This window comes from Sceloporus occidentalis, unplaced genomic scaffold (assembly GCF_023333645.1).
Source record: "Sceloporus occidentalis isolate IW3139 unplaced genomic scaffold, rSceOcc1.0.p SCAF_11, whole genome shotgun sequence".
NCBI classification, from domain to species: domain Eukaryota; kingdom Metazoa; phylum Chordata; class Lepidosauria; order Squamata; family Phrynosomatidae; genus Sceloporus; species Sceloporus occidentalis.
Window position 1 is genome coordinate 7,346,611 of NW_028316991.1, and position 15,760 is coordinate 7,362,370.

At 39.0% G+C, this 15,760-nt stretch overlaps 1 protein-coding gene across 1 annotated transcript; it reads left to right on the forward strand.

The window, feature by feature from the left end:
* The first annotated feature begins 2,803 nt into the window (after window positions 1-2,803).
* On the forward strand, window positions 2,804-7,966 carry LOC149305493 (cAMP-dependent protein kinase inhibitor alpha-like). The gene is made up of 2 exons (XM_089477470.1): window positions 2,804-2,954; window positions 7,887-7,966. The coding sequence occupies exons 1-2, from the start codon at window positions 2,804-2,806 to the stop codon at window positions 7,964-7,966; spliced, it is 231 nt and encodes a 76-aa protein (XP_089333596.1).
* The last annotated feature ends 7,794 nt before the right edge of the window (window positions 7,967-15,760 follow it).

A 15,760-nucleotide genomic window follows, 5' to 3' on the forward strand; every position in this document is an offset into this window, starting at 1 on the left:
AATCTGTAGTGAGTGATGATACAGAGGACAGGTGATGTTAATGCACTACCCGTATCAGCACTCGATGAGTATGTGTGGGTCTACCACTTCGTAGCTGAGATGGATAAGACAGAGAGGCACAAAGGAATACATCACAGGCAGAATTCCAGGTAATGCTATGTATTGTATATTATGGCAGGACAAGCAAATACAGGTTAAACTGTCTCTTAGCAAGAAATCAGACATATGGCAGAAAGCCCACTGGCAGGGCAGACGGCAGGAAGCCCAGTGGAAGGGCACACGGCAGGAAACCCACCAGGCAGGGTACAAGGTAGGAAGCCCACTGGGCAGGGCATAAGGCAGGAAGCCCACAAGGCAGGAAACCAGGAACCCTACAGGTACAGGTGCAGGGCCAAAGCAAAATGGTCCACAAACTTCAAGGCTCAGCTGGATGTAATGGCCTGGGTGCTCCAGAGTGAGAAGGGTTACACCCAGGTAAGTAGAGGCAGCTGGTCGGCTCGTTAGCCTACAGGGTACTGGCTGACAGGGTGGAATCCTGACACTGAGTTATGGCAAAGATGGCATCCTATAACAGTCTCACATTTGAAGAAAGCGACCTCTTCAGTACGACCTATTCTACTACCAATGTTTGTCCATGAAGATGGCTGCCTAGGTGCTTGATTTTATAAACTTGTTAGCAAAAGGTGTGGCTGAAACACCCAAAACTCACTGTATATAAATCCTTGCCCTTTGTATGCTGTAGTATTAACATTAACCTTCACTGAATCCCATCACCTTCAGTGAAAATGATGAGGATATGGGAGTTGTATTCCCCACAAGTGGGTATGCCAGTATACAAACATGGATAGGTTCACTTATTATGAAAAATATATAATTTGCCTAGCTAAAGCATACTGTTTATAAGGTTGTCACCTAAATATAACTAAAGCAAAACTTAAAAAAAAAAAAAAGTCTAGCCCCCTACAGGGAAATACTTCTGTTGACCGTTGCACTCAAACAGTTAAATTACATAAAATCTAACAAATACCTAATGTAGCTATGAGCATGTACTAAATGTGCATGTATGGGAAAGTTATTTGTCACAGATACATATTGTGGATATTGGTATTACCTGGGGCATTTCATGCAAGTGGTAACTCATAGTCTGTTCTAGCAAACCACGCCTACATCGATAAGGCTGGCTCTTCATACATTCGTGCGTTTCTCTTGCAATCGCAAATATCTTGGAGCGATATAGAAGTTTAACCCCTTAAGGACAATAGGGGTTATTACTCGTAGTATATTGTGGGACAATGGCTATTTTAACATTTTTTGGTGTTGCTGTGATTTTCTTCTTTCTCGTTTCGTGCTCCCACACATATTATATATTGTTTTTTTCAGGACAAACAGGGCTTTCTTTAGATACCATTCATTTTATCATATCATCTAATTTACTATAAAAAAAATGATAAAATATGGGGATTTTTTGTAAAAAAATTACTTTTTCTCACTTTTTAAACAAAAAACTTTTACTCATCTGCAAAAACGAATGAAAAAACCTGCTAAATAAGTACAAGTAGCGTTTTGCTATTTCAAAACCTTTTTTTCCAAATCTGGTAATTCTTCCCCCCATGTGCCATTTCGGGTATCTGAAGCCGGCCAATGCAATTTACCCCATCAAATCATATATTTTTAAAAACTAGACACCCCAAGGTATTTGAAATGCTGGTATTTAAACCCTTTCCATGCACTAATTTTACCACCAGCCTTTGTGAAACTTTATGGTAGTACATTTTTTTTTTATTTTTTTCACACATGTTGTACTTCAGGTATAAATTTTTGTAAAGATAAATAATTTTAGGACTTGCTTATTAAATTTTTTTTTTTTGGGGTGACAGTGGGGATTTTTACATGTTACAATATTATTATTTTATTTTTTTTTTAAACCTTTTTGAACAATTTTTTTTTTTTACTAATCACTCATTAGTGAGCTGGGCTCCATTGACCTTGCATGGTTGGATGCAGTACCTGTATTCAACCTGCAGGAGGAGCTTGAGAGTTCTCAAGAGGGTCTGGATAGACCCTCTATGAACTCATATCTATTGTTGATGCCATCCTGTGAATGACGGCAACCTAATTTACAGGATGGCACTTGTGGTTGCTCCTCGGAGCAATCACAAGGCGATCGGGGTAGGGGGGTAGTGTTACTGACATGCCTCGATATCGAGGCATGTCAGCAACACAGTTTATGCTTAGGAAGCGATTCCGATCGCTTCCTAAGCTGTTTTAGCCGGGCGCCGCCATTTTTCTATATGAAAGCCCTCCCCGGATCCACGGTCAGCTTCCGTGGATGCTGCAAACCCGCCGATCGCGGCGAAAACACCGATGCAGCTACTTAACAGCAGCCCGTACATGTACGGGCATTGTCGTTATCTCGTTGCACGGCAACCCTGTACATGTAAGTGGATTGTCGTTAAGGGGTTAAAATATAGATTGCTGTTCTCATATACAATATATAAGTAGGATAGCCATAGGATTTCTGTTGCCCTGGGCAAAAAAATAAATAAATAAATACAATGTGGACAGTCCTATTTAAGATTGGTTGAATAAATGTTAAGAATAAGGAATGCTTATTATGGTGTTATTGCCATTTTAGGTTTTGTAGTACAGCATTATACATTGCTTTTGGAAATTTTATGTAGAATTAAAGAACTTGATTGCTTGAACTGGACTTATTTTTGTCATGTGCATTATTTTGTTTGCCTTTTAAAACTGCTATCCTGCATTTTTCCTCTAGGCATTGCTATGTGGATACTTGGTAGCAATGACTGATGTGGAATCTACGTATGCAGATTTCATAGCCTCTGGAAGAACAGGAAGAAGAAATGCTCTGCATGATATCCTTGTCTCATCTGCAAGTGGAAACCCAAGCGAATTGGCTCTGAAGTTATCAGAGCTTGACCTAAACAAGTCTGGTAAATATATTTAACCCCTTCGTGACAAAGGCTGATTTTACTTTTTGTACCCTTCGTGACAATGGCCGTTTTAACATTTCTGCGCTGCTCGTGTTTAGTTGTAATTTTCTTCTTTCCCGTTTACTGAACCCACACACATTAGATATTGTTTTTTTCAGGACAAGAAGGGCTTTCTTTAGATGACATTGTTTTGATTGTATCATATTATTTACTATTAAAAAAAGTATAAAATATGGTGAAAAATTTAGAAAAAAATTACTGTTTATAACTTTAAGTTGAAAAATCTTTTACTCATCTATAAAAGGTAATGAAAAAACCTGCTAAATAGATTCTACTATTTGTCCTGAGTTTAGAAATACCCAATGTTTTTATGTTTTTTTCTACACATTATGGGGCAAAAAGTACAGGTAGCGTTTTGCTATTTCAAAGCCTTTTTTTCCAAATCTGGTAATTCTTCCCCCCATGTGCCATTTCGGGTATCTTTGAAGCCGGCCAATGCAATTTACCCCATCAAGTCATATATTTTTGAAAACTAGACAGCCCAGGGTATTCCAAGTGCTAGTATTTTAACCCTTTCCAAGCACTAATTCTACCATCAGCCTTTGTCAAACTTTATAGTCATTTTTTTTGCATTTGTTTTTTCACACACATTTTACTTTAGGTATGAATAAACAGGTTCTGGTATATGTCACTATCATAAAACACCCCAATATGTGTTTAGCAACATCTCCTGAGTACAGCGATACCTCACATGAATGATTTTGCCTGGCTGTTTGGGGGCAAAAGGGCAACATTTGGGGCATGCGCATTTTCAATGTTGAACTTTGGCATTTGGGGATCCACTGCCCATGCCCTATTTGGTACATCTTTGAGCCGGGCCATTTCAGTATGCCCAATAAAGCCATATATTTTTGAAAACTAGACACCCCAGGGTATTTCAAATGCTAGTATTTTAACTCTTTCCATGCACCATATCTACCACCAGTCTTTGTCAAACTTTGTGGTAGTCATTTTTTTTGCATTTGTTTTGTCACACACATTTTACTTCAGGTATGAATTAAAAAGTTCTCGTATATGTCACTATCACAAAACACCCCAATATGTGTTCAGCAACATCTCCTGAGTACAGTGATACCCCACATGCATGGGTTTGTCATTTTTGGGGGGAACTAAAAGGCCACATTTGGTACGTGTGCATATTTCTAATTGGAAATTAGATGTGTGGCCATCCTTCCCCCCCGGGTTAATTGGGACATTGTTGAATCCGGCCAATTCAATTTACCCCATCAAATCATACATTTTTTTAAAGTAGACACCCCATGGGCATTTAATATGCCAGTATTTTAACTCTTTCCATGTGAGAATTGTTTTAAGCTAATGTGCTAATTTTAGGACTTGCTCACAAAAATATATTTTTTATATATATATTTTAAATTTTTTTTGCCTTTTTTAAAACATTTTTTAAATTTTTTTTCAATTTGAAGGTTCCCCTGATAGTGACATCAGAGGGAAATTATTTTTACATTTTACTGGTTTTTTACTATTTTTTTTCTAATGATTATTAATTTTATTTTATTTTTAATTTATTTTTTTCTAATCACACTGTGATTAGAAAGCTGGGCTCCATTGACTTGCATGGTTGAATGCAGTACCTGTATTCAACCTGCAAGTGGAGCCAGAGTTCTCTAGAGGGTCAGGAGACCGTCTAGCGAACTTTTTCGTCTTTATTATTTTTTTTCCCGGGCCGCCGCCATCTTGCTGATGGCGAAGATCACCGGCAGCTGCGGCTGTGACCGCTCTCCGGAGCGGTCACAGTCCATCAAGAGGTAAGTGTTTGGTGTCGCTGGATGCCTCCTGATCGAGGCATTCCAGCGACACCATTTAAATTTAGGAGGTGATCGTTGATCGCCTCCTAAACGCTTTTAAAACGGGCGTCCGCCGCCATACATTGTATAGCGGATGTTGACACCCCGGGGAGGGGCCAGACATGGCCCCTGATTCCGATCATGGCGTTGCTGAATGCCTCGAGGTCGAGGCATTACAGCAACGCCGTTTGGGTAAAAAAATCGATCACGGATCGATTTTTTTTTACCCATTTTAACAAATGACGGTCCTGGCACGTCATTTGTCGTTAACAACATGTTTTTCCGTGACGTGCCCGGACCGGCAATTGTCATCAAGGGGTTAAACAAATAAGTTTTTAATGTGTAATATCTGCTTACAGATACAGACTTCTCTTCTTAAAATGTACCTTCAGGAAAATGACTAGGAGACACATTATAGGGTAAGGAATTTCAACAATACATTGTTTGAAATAAGACCGTAAAAGAAAAGCAGATTAGTCTGTCGTTTTGTTAACTTTGCTGAGCATAAACATGATCTTATACATCCCCACAATCTAGCTGGTATTCTATAATTGTCACTTGGTTGGTGGCTCTCCAGCTGTCAGATGGGAGACTAGGCTGTCAAATGACTTAGCCCTACATTTTTTGTGGCATATCCCCTACGTCCACAGTCATGAAGGGGTTAAACAGAACAACATTTTTTTACAGTAAGTGCCACAAAGCTCTGCTGTGTGGTGACCACAGGCACTGTTTAGGTTTAAGAATATAGCAGATTGCTATTCAGGGATACACATGAGAATCTGGCCAAATTTTTTTTACTTAAATCCCACCAGATCTTGACTGTACCACCCCCTCCACACACACACACCTCTTACCTTCTTGGCCATCTACAATACTGAGGGCCAGCATATGATGTCATATCTCAGCGTGATGCATTTTAGCTGTGGAGTAAGGTAGCTATAGATCTCTGATCTACCGAACTGCTGCCCTAGGCCTAAGCATCCTAGGCAAGAATGCGCCACTAGGTGAATTTATCTGCATTTTGTTTCTCAGAACAGGAGAAAAATCGTACATTATTAGTTTTGTGGTACATGGCATGCAATTGGTGATGTTAAAACAAACTTAGAAAAAATTGTTGGTTAATAAATTCCTTTTGCAAAAATACTACCAACTAGAGGGCTCTGTTTGTGTTTAACGTGTTTAGAGAAACACAAATTTACAGCAAGTTTGTTACAATTCCTAGTCGACCCCCTGTGCTGAAAAGTGATCAGGAGATTATGTACCGTATATTCCGGTGTATAAGACGACTGGGCGTATAAGACGACCCCCAACTTTTCCAGTTCAAATATAGAGTTTGGACTATACTCGCCGTATAAGACTACCCCTCTACCCAGCGTACAACAACCAGCCAATCACGGCAAGCGGTGTACCTTACCGGTGATTGGCTGGTTGTTATACAGACATATACATACATACACTGCCCTTACACACACACACACACATTATATATATATATATATATATATATATATATATATATTATATACATACACATTTATACACTGCCCTCACCACACACCCCTGCCTTTACACACACACGTATATACATTATTATATATATACAGACACACACACACACACACACACATGTATATATATATATATACACACACACACACGTATATATATATACACACACCAGCTTACAAACACACTGACCATCTCACACCCCTTTCTCCCCATCTCTTACCTTTCTCATCTTCTTTCTTCCATCCAGTTGTGGGAGCGTGAGGTCTGTCATGTCAGACCTCCGTTTACTGCTCCCTCATCACTACGCGCCGGCAATTGATGCCGAGCGCCGGGACATGACGTCATCACCGCGCTCGGCATCAATAGCCGGCGCGTAGTGATTAGGGAGCATGGAAGCCGAGGTCTGAAGTGCCAGACCTCGAGCTCCCTAATGTCGGGCTAGTTAGAGGGAGGTCGTGATCTCCCCAACCAGCTCTGCTGATCAGGGCTAGTTGGGGAGATCACGATCTTGCACCTACCTCGGCGTGGCCCTGAAGACCGGCCCAGGGGAGGCGGCTTCTCCACTCGCCCCTCCCCTACAGATTTGTGGCTTCCTGGGACTCTCCGGCTGGGTAAGTATTCGGTACTCGGTTAGTACCTGGCGTATAAGACGACCCCCGACTTTTAAGAAGATTTTCTGGGGTTAAAAAGTCGTCTTATACGCCGGAATATACGGTATGTGTTTTTTTTCTATTTTTACCTTAGATGACCCTTCTCTCTTTCTAGGGAAGGGTCACCTAAGGGCTGCCATAATGATCAAATCACTCCTATTGGCCAGGAGTGATCTGATCATCATCAGCCCACTTTTGATTTTAACTGCTGCAGATCCTTAACTCACAGCAATTGACCTGGAAGCACCCTTGACTTCCAGGTCCGTGCAGGTATTTTTCTTAAATTTTTTTTTTTTTAACTCTTTCAATTGGAGCACACCATTTATTGATATTTAGTCCCCACAAGCTTGCTTGTGTCATAAGATTGTGTCATACGCAATTGTGGCATTGAAGGGGTTAACACTGCACAATCACTGTTAATGGAGCGATCGGGCAACAGGGGAGGGTTGAGGCAAGTCTCCACACATGTGGCAATTGAAGAAGCGTTTCTCCCTGTCCGTGAAGCTGGCAGCTGGGATGTGATCGCGGCATTGAAAGGGTTAAAGCTGCACTGTCGCTCTCATGGAGCATCATGCAGCAGGGGAACGTTGTGGCAGGTCCCCACACAAGCGTGTAACTGTGGCGGTAAGGCGACGATTGCATGTTGAGTCTGCAAAATCGCTCCTATGGGAGTGATCAAACGCTCAACCGGCCTGTGTTGGTCTGCCTGGGCAGACGCCTGGGCAGACAGCAGCAGCAGTGCCCCCGCAGTCACCACAATTTTGGTGACGTAGGGACATTTTTTTGCATGAAGTACCAGGTACGTCACCGGACGTGAAGGGGTTAATAGACTACAATTATTTTTGACATTTCAATGTTGTAACCTTGTAAATGTTAATCATTTTTCTATGTTTATTTTTCTTTTACAGCGGGAGATGAAAATGATCAGACAAAACCCAGTGATCAGAATACAGAAGATCAGAACCAGGAACCAAAGCAGGAAAACTAACACTGTTGCCTAATACGTTAAGAATTCTTTCTAAAGGTTATAAACCTAAAAGCAATATTACACTCTGTAGCACTGAAATGAATAATTACATTATGGATGTGAAAAACTATTTGAACGTATCAAAAACATTACAAGCAACGGACATACATAAAAGATTGTTTCTTAATTTTCTAATTAGTAATGGCTGAATTTTTTTTTAGAAAACCACATTTTATCACATGAAAATTAAGTGAAATTCCACTGGGAAGCCACGGATTCTCTTTTAGCGAGTGCAGTTTGCTTTTCTTTTTTTTTATAAACACTCAAAGGATTCAATTAAGTGCTGTTTCAAAGGCTTCCATGAGTTATACAGCTCAAATAATCACTCTGGCAAAAGATTTGCATACTGAAATATGAAATAGCGAAGCGAAAATGTTAAGAAAAAAATCAAGAATCAAATTTGTGTTTTAGCAATCTCTGATGTTTACGAATGGTTGTAAAGTACGGTTAAATCTTCTCCACTGCCCTTGTGAGAAACATGCCCATGCGTACTGGTTAACAATTTGTAGAAGGGCTGGTTTTTCTATAGCTTCCGTCAAACACAAAATTATCCTGATCAGCCTATACTGTTAATGGCATATCATTGCTGAGTTTATAGTTAATGAGCATTTAGTACATTTATAAAATATCCATGCCGCATACAATACTTATTAGCAGCAATTAGCTTACCGTGTTGTGTGATATATATATATATATTAAGTTAATCTATCTCACTGTCTGGCTTAGATGTTGCAAATATCATACAGGGGGAAAAAAAAAATCATGATTTATAGAGGTTTCGTTTTTACTGTCATTTTTTTTCCATTTCACAGAACCCATGTCAGGTAATTTTAAAATTAATTTGTTATTGTAGAAATTAATGCACTAACGACATTCTAGTTCTGGGTACTACAAATGCACTGAGGATTAGTGTGCGATTATAAGGGCACACAGACTCCTTCCAAAATGAGTATCTCTTTCTAACACTGTATTTGTTACAAGTGTAATAGTGCACTTTTTAATGTTTGTAAATTTTACTAAATCAATAGTGTTGTTGTTGATTAGTTCCAATAAACAATAAAGTTAACAAAGTAGTCTGATTATAGTTATAAATATGTACTCAATTTGACTTCAAGATCATTCTGCTATAATACTGTTGTAAAATGAAATTTGTATCCTTTTAGTGGTTTACTAACTTTTTTCCATAGTTATCAAAAATCCAGTTTACTGTACCACAAGGGATTATTTCCAAAACTATTCCAGGAAGGAAAAATACACAAAACTCACTGCACCAAAAGTTTAAATGGTTTTGCTACAACATTTTACAGAATACATTAAGCCCAAAAGTAGATTGTAAACCGAAAGGAGCACAATCATTAACAGAGGTGTAAAAACACAGAAATATGTTTAGAGGCAAGCAATTCTATTTATACGTATTATGCTTCAAGTATCAATGCAGGCATTGCTTGCAGTATCTTTTATAAATCTCCCCTACTGTGTCTGAGTAAAATACCAAGAGATATTACATTTAAAGGAATACCCCAGACCTCAAGTAAACCTTAATCTCTTTGAAGATGCATGACACACTATAATATTTTACAATCCTTGCTGCTTAAGACGCAGGAGGTAATAATACGTCCTACATTTAGAACTCCTCCTGAGCAACAGAAAGACCACCTTCACCACGTCTGGGTTTTAACCAATATCAATTTTTTCACCAATAACATTCACAAAAACCTTAAGCAACATTGCCTGTATCTCTGCCCCTCTCCATTGAAGCAATTTTCAACACCATTTATTATAGTAATCTGTGATCACAACAGAAGTATTTATACTATTTATTTTACAAAAATATATTTATTTAAAAATAATAATTGATAGTATTAAAATAAGTTGATTAAATAATGTTTAGTAGGGAATTTTATTTAGTAAATTAGTAAATTGCACGTGAAGTAGGTAAGTGACTTAAATTAGATGGGGAATTTAGGGTTAGGATTACTTTAGTTAAGCAAGTCTAATAGTTGAGATGAGAGTCATTAGCTCGAAGTTTAGTAAGGGGAATTTTATTTGAATGCATTAATAGGATTGTTTGGGGGACATTAGTGAATAAGTAGCTCAGTGGCTTATCGTAAACTGGTACTCAGTCACCATGAGACTACAGAATTCTGCCATGGTAATAGCTGAAGGTTGTAAAAGCACGCTGCTGCCCTCACCTGGTGATATGAGGAATTACACATATTCAGAGAAGAACATTTTTCACTTAGAATTCTTCTGACACTTGTGCATACGTTTAAAGAGTACTTCATACATATATTGAGTAAGAGTACTTATGTATATCAGTGATGGAAGGCATGGCCACAGGATTCTTTTCTAGCCATAACAATTGAATAAAGACCTTGCAAACTGAGGCCAGCCCCTTATAGTTCCAGCGTATGCACATTACTTTTGAAAATCTCACATATTTCTTGGCTGATGAAAGGTGGTTTTACATCTACTATGGTGAATTTAACACATCTGTAACCAAATACAGCATTATTATATTTATTGATTTATATATCGCCATCATATTATGCAGTGCTGTACTGGAACCAAATTTCTAGAACTGTTGAATATAGAAACATTTTCCAGGAATAATGTTATAATATTAATATTGTTTTATATAGTGCCATCTTATTCCGCAGCACTGTATAACAGGTAAACAGTACATGACAAGTATAAGGGATGGTCACCCAAGTAGTAGTTAAATAACATTTCTGCGGTGCTTCTGTTCAGCTATAATCCTCTTCTCTCTCATTTAGTGTACCCACACAAGTTATACATATTTTTTTTCAGGACAGGAAGGGCTTTATTCAGTTACCATTATTTTGATATCTAATTTCCATAAAAAAAATATATATATAAAACATGGTCAACAATTGACAGTTTCCGGATATTTTCTTTAAACTGGATGATTCCCCTTATGATATCATGGTGACATTACTGGGGCCTCTCTTTTTAAATTTTATTACATTTAGGGGAGGCTAACTATTTTTTCCCCATTTGCAATATTTTTTAATCTTACAGATCACAGCGATTAGTGAGCTGGGCTCCATTGACCTGCATGGCTGGCTGCAGTACCTGTTCTCAAGAGGATCTGGAGAGACCCTGTGGGAACTCTTATTTTTAAAGCAAGCCGCATCTTGTTAGAGGCAGCATGTCTATCGGGTGACCATATGAAACACTCCTAGGGCAAAACAGGGCCCCTGACTTTACACGCCTCCTAATTACTTTAAGCCACGGATACCCCCATGATTGAAGAGTATATAACATTAATAATGCTACAGAATCAGTTGGTACTTTCTAACTAAAAAGTAATTTAAACTTGATATTATACCCATGTCCAAGCTTCTTCCTAAACCCTGGAATTTTTGCGTAAACTGGTACATTGCCGTTCCTGATAATGTTCACTAATAATGTTTTTTTAAATTTTTAAAAAATGGTTTTAAAATAGCAATATGCTACTTGTACTTATTGCCCTATAAACTTGCAAACAAACAAACATAAAAACATGGGGTATTTCTAAACTAAAATATTAAAGTCTATTTAGCTAGTTAGTCTCATTAGTGTTGGTAGATCAGTAAAAGATTTTTCAAATAAAGTCAGAAAAAGTGCTTCCCCCGCCCCCCCACAGTTTGCCTTTTTTTTTTTTATTTATAGTAAACATAATGGTATCTATAAAGCCCATCTTGTCCTGAAAAAAAATAAAAAATAAATAAAAAATATTATATATATATATTTCTGAGGGAAAAGCAAGCCTTCTGGCTTGTCTGGTGTCTGTAGATGAGTGTTTAATAATACTTCTACTACCCCTTAAATTTTAGTGGAAGGGTTTCCATCACCTTTTACCCACCATAACTTATGTAATGATATTTCTTAGCTACCCCAAGCCTCAACTTTTAAGCCAGTATCACAACCTCATGCTGACGAGTCCCATGAAGGAAGAAACAGCTGTCCATGAGTGGTGCTCTGGCTATTGTACCTCTTCCTGAGTTTTGTCTAAAGGCTGTCTTGTACAGCGGGCAATTACTTTCAAGGAATCCATGTATAAAGTGGATATAGAGGCAAAGGTGATAATTGTTAACCTTATTTGCATGTGCCTACCCAGAATCCCTTGTGGTTGTGAAAGCACCATGAGATTTCTGAGGGAAAAGCAAGCCTTCTGGCTTGTCTGGTGTCTGTAGATGAGTGTTTAATAATACTTCTACTACCCCTTAAATTTTAGTGGAAGGGTTTCCATCACCTTTTACCCACCATAACTTATGTAATGATATTTCTTAGCTACCCCAAGCCTCAACTTTTAAGCCAGTATCACAATCTCATGCTGACGAGTCCCATGAAGGACGAAGCAGCTGTCCATGAGTGGTGATCTGGCTATTGTACCTCTTCCTGAGTTTTGTCTAAAGGCTGTCTTGTACAGCGGGCAATTACTTTCAAGGAATCCATGTATAAAGTGGATATAGAGGCAAAGGTGATAATTGTTAACCTTATTTGCATGTGCCTACCCAGAATCCCTTGTGGTTGTGAAAGCACCATGAGATTTCTGAGGGAAAAGCAAGCCTTCTGGCTTGTCTGGTGTCTGTAGATGAGTGTTTAATAATACTTCTACTACCCCTTAAATTTTAGTGGAAGGGTTTCCATCACCTTTTACCCACCATAACTTATGTAATGATATTTCTTAGCTACCCCAAGCCTCAACTTTTAAGCAGTATCACAACCTCATGCTGATGAGTCCCATGAAGGACGAAACAGCTGTCCATGAGTGGTGATCTGGCTATTGTACCTCTTCCTGAGTTTTGTCTAAAGGCTGTCTTGTACAGCGGGCAATTACTTTCAAGGAATCCATGTATAAAGTGGATATAGAGGCAAAGGTGATAATTGTTAACCTTATTTGCATGTGCCTACCCAGAATCCCTTGTGGTTGTGAAAGCACCATGAGATTTCTGAGGGAAAAGCAAGCCTTCTGGCTTGTCTGGTGTCTGTAGATGAGTGTTTAATAATACTTCTACTACCCCTTAAATTTTAGTGGAAGGGTTTCCATCACCTTTTACCCACCATAACTTATGTAATGATATTTCTTAGCTACCCCAAGCCTCAACTTTTAAGCAGTATCACAACCTCATGCTGATGAGTCCCATGAAGGACGAAACAGCTGTCCATGAGTGGTGATCTGGCTATTGTACCTCTTCCTGAGATTTGTCTAAAGGCTGTCTTGTACAGCGGGCAATTACTTTCAAGGAATCCATGTATAAAGTGGATATAGAGGCAAAGGTGATAATTGTTAACCTTATTTGCATGTGCCTACCCAGAATCCCTTGTGGTTGTGAAAGCACCATGAGATTTCTGAGGGAAAAGCAAGCCTTCTGGCTTGTCTGGTGTCTGTAGATGAGTGTTTAATAATACTTCTACTACCCCTTATATATATATATATATATATAATTTGTGAGGGTACAATAAAATAGAACAGCTAAACAGCAACACCACAAAAATGTTAAAACAGCGATTGTCCTGAAGGGGCTCTTTCTAAGTCATTAAAACAGCATCATCCTATGAGTATATTTTTATTGAATATGTTTAGATTTAAGAATATTTTTTGTATACATACTGAAAATTAACACAATATAAAAAAAAATTCACTAAGGTCGCCAAGCAACTTTTTTTTTTTTTTGCAAAATATATATCGTATTTGCTGGATTATAACACAAGGTTTTTTTCAAAGCAAATGCCCCTCGTCTTGTAATCGAGGTCGTCTTATAATCAGACCTCAAATAGGTCTGACTATGAGACTAAGATCCAGATCCCCCGCAGCTGCAGGGGACCTGGATCCTCCTGTCTCCCAACCCCCCCCGCCCAACTTACCGGTGGCATTTAGAGGGTTAAAAGGGATATCATGGGGCACAGTGGCATATAGGGTTAAAAGGCATATCATGGGGCACAGTGGCATTTAGAGGGTTAAAAGGCATATCATGGGACACAGTGGCATATAGGGGGTATAAGGCATTTCTGGGGCAGATGTGCATAACTGGGGGGGGGGGGCAGGTTGGAAAATAGAAGGAAATAAAACCAAAATATTTTTCTCAATCATAGCTTTTATTAAAAAAAATTTGTTTACATGAATTAACATTTACTGGTAAAACTTTTTTCCTATAGGTTGGTCTTATAGTCAGGCTTTTTCTTTTTTTCCTAAATTAATATTCAGATTTGGGGGGGTCATCTTATAATCGAGCAAATACGGTATATAAAAATCATCCACTAAAATCACATTCAGAATCACTGTACTAATATGGCTAATTCCTTCTTATTATAGCAACATCCAGCGGTCACTAAAAAAAATCCAACACTGAACCACAAGCAGTAAAATATTTTTTTTCTAGAATAGGGACACCTAGCAGTCCACTAGTAAATCCGACATTGGATCACAAACGGTAAAATTTTTTGTCCGATATATTCCGACATAGGACCGCAAAGGGTTAAGCCAGCAGCAAACCCAAAATACAATTTAAACAAAATAAATCCTTGCTCTTCTGCGCAATAACTAAACACAGGTTTTTCTCTCTAGGTTGGGATGGCTTCCCCACCTCCCAACAGACCACTGCAACCAAATAGAATAAACCCAGCAAGGTTTTTGTCCAGCAGCTTTCTCAGCTGGGATAAGAAGAAGAGGGAATTGTCCCAAGCTGGTCTTTTTAAACCCTCCTAATTATACCAGGTGAGCTGTAGTGAGAGTTACCTGTAAATCCCGGTCTGGATTTTATAAGGCTGTTGGAGCAGCAGCCCACCCTGCTCTTCTGGATACTCCACCCCAGGGACCCATCACACAATTTATAAGTCTCATACTTATATTTTAATTGTTTATTGTGCATAGTGGTTTCAAGGGACAAGCATTAGATATATAAATGTGCCAACACCATTCTAACTTGTTATTAGCTGCAGTTACAGACTGATGGGAGTTGGAGTGCAAGACAGTGACAGTTGCAGAGTCTGAGATTAATGCTCGTTGCTCACCTACCATACAGCAAGTTAACGAATAGTTTATTTTAGTGCAGAAAATGTATCGTTGTGGGGTGGACTGGAGACGCTGTAGTGTATTACAAGGACCACAGCAGACATTTTTCCCGTTTCTGAGTAGTTTATTTGGATAACACCATTGCCCATTCATGCTACTAGCCAAACCTGCAATTTGTGGACAAGTTTTTATCTCTCTATCACATCTATTATTCTTCATTGATAAATAAGTATTAGTGACAATATAATATTGTGGAAATTCAGTCCTGCTCCATGGGGCTGCCTGCCCAGCGCTCTACTACTACTGCTGCTCCTCCTCCTCTTTGACCATCCTTACCCTAGGCCTAGGAGAACCTAGGGGGAAAAAACATTTCTATAATGAAAGGCCAGTCCAAATGGTGTCAGGACCTCGCTCTTTGGGAGAGCCCCTAAATGTTGTTCCAAATAAAAATCAGTAGAAAAACCGGTTAACGAAATTCGTCAAACATCCGCGTCTGGCTCTCAAACATGCTGTTGGCTTAATAGTTTCAGAATGGGATGCCCAACGAGCTCATACAGGCAGGTGGCCACACACTTATCATATACTGTATACGGCCCTGTCAGCATGCGGGCTAACTATAGCCTGAGGGGGTCACGAGGTTCGAACCGCTATGATGACCCTCTCTCTTATTAACTCTCGCTTAAGAGAATACCGCCCAATGTCTCATTTAATTGCGCACTCCCGCTAAACCCGCT

What these genes read in the sequence shown, in the direction of transcription:
- LOC149305493 (XM_089477470.1), top strand. Translation starts at nt 2,804, where the DNA reads ATGACTGATGTGGAATCTACGTATGCAGATTTCATAGCCTCTGGAAGA. An exon ending in GCTTGACCTAAACAAGTCTG is followed by an intron (nt 2,955 to 7,886) that starts GTAAATATATTT and finishes TTTCTTTTACAG; the next exon opens with CGGGAGATGAAAATGATCAG.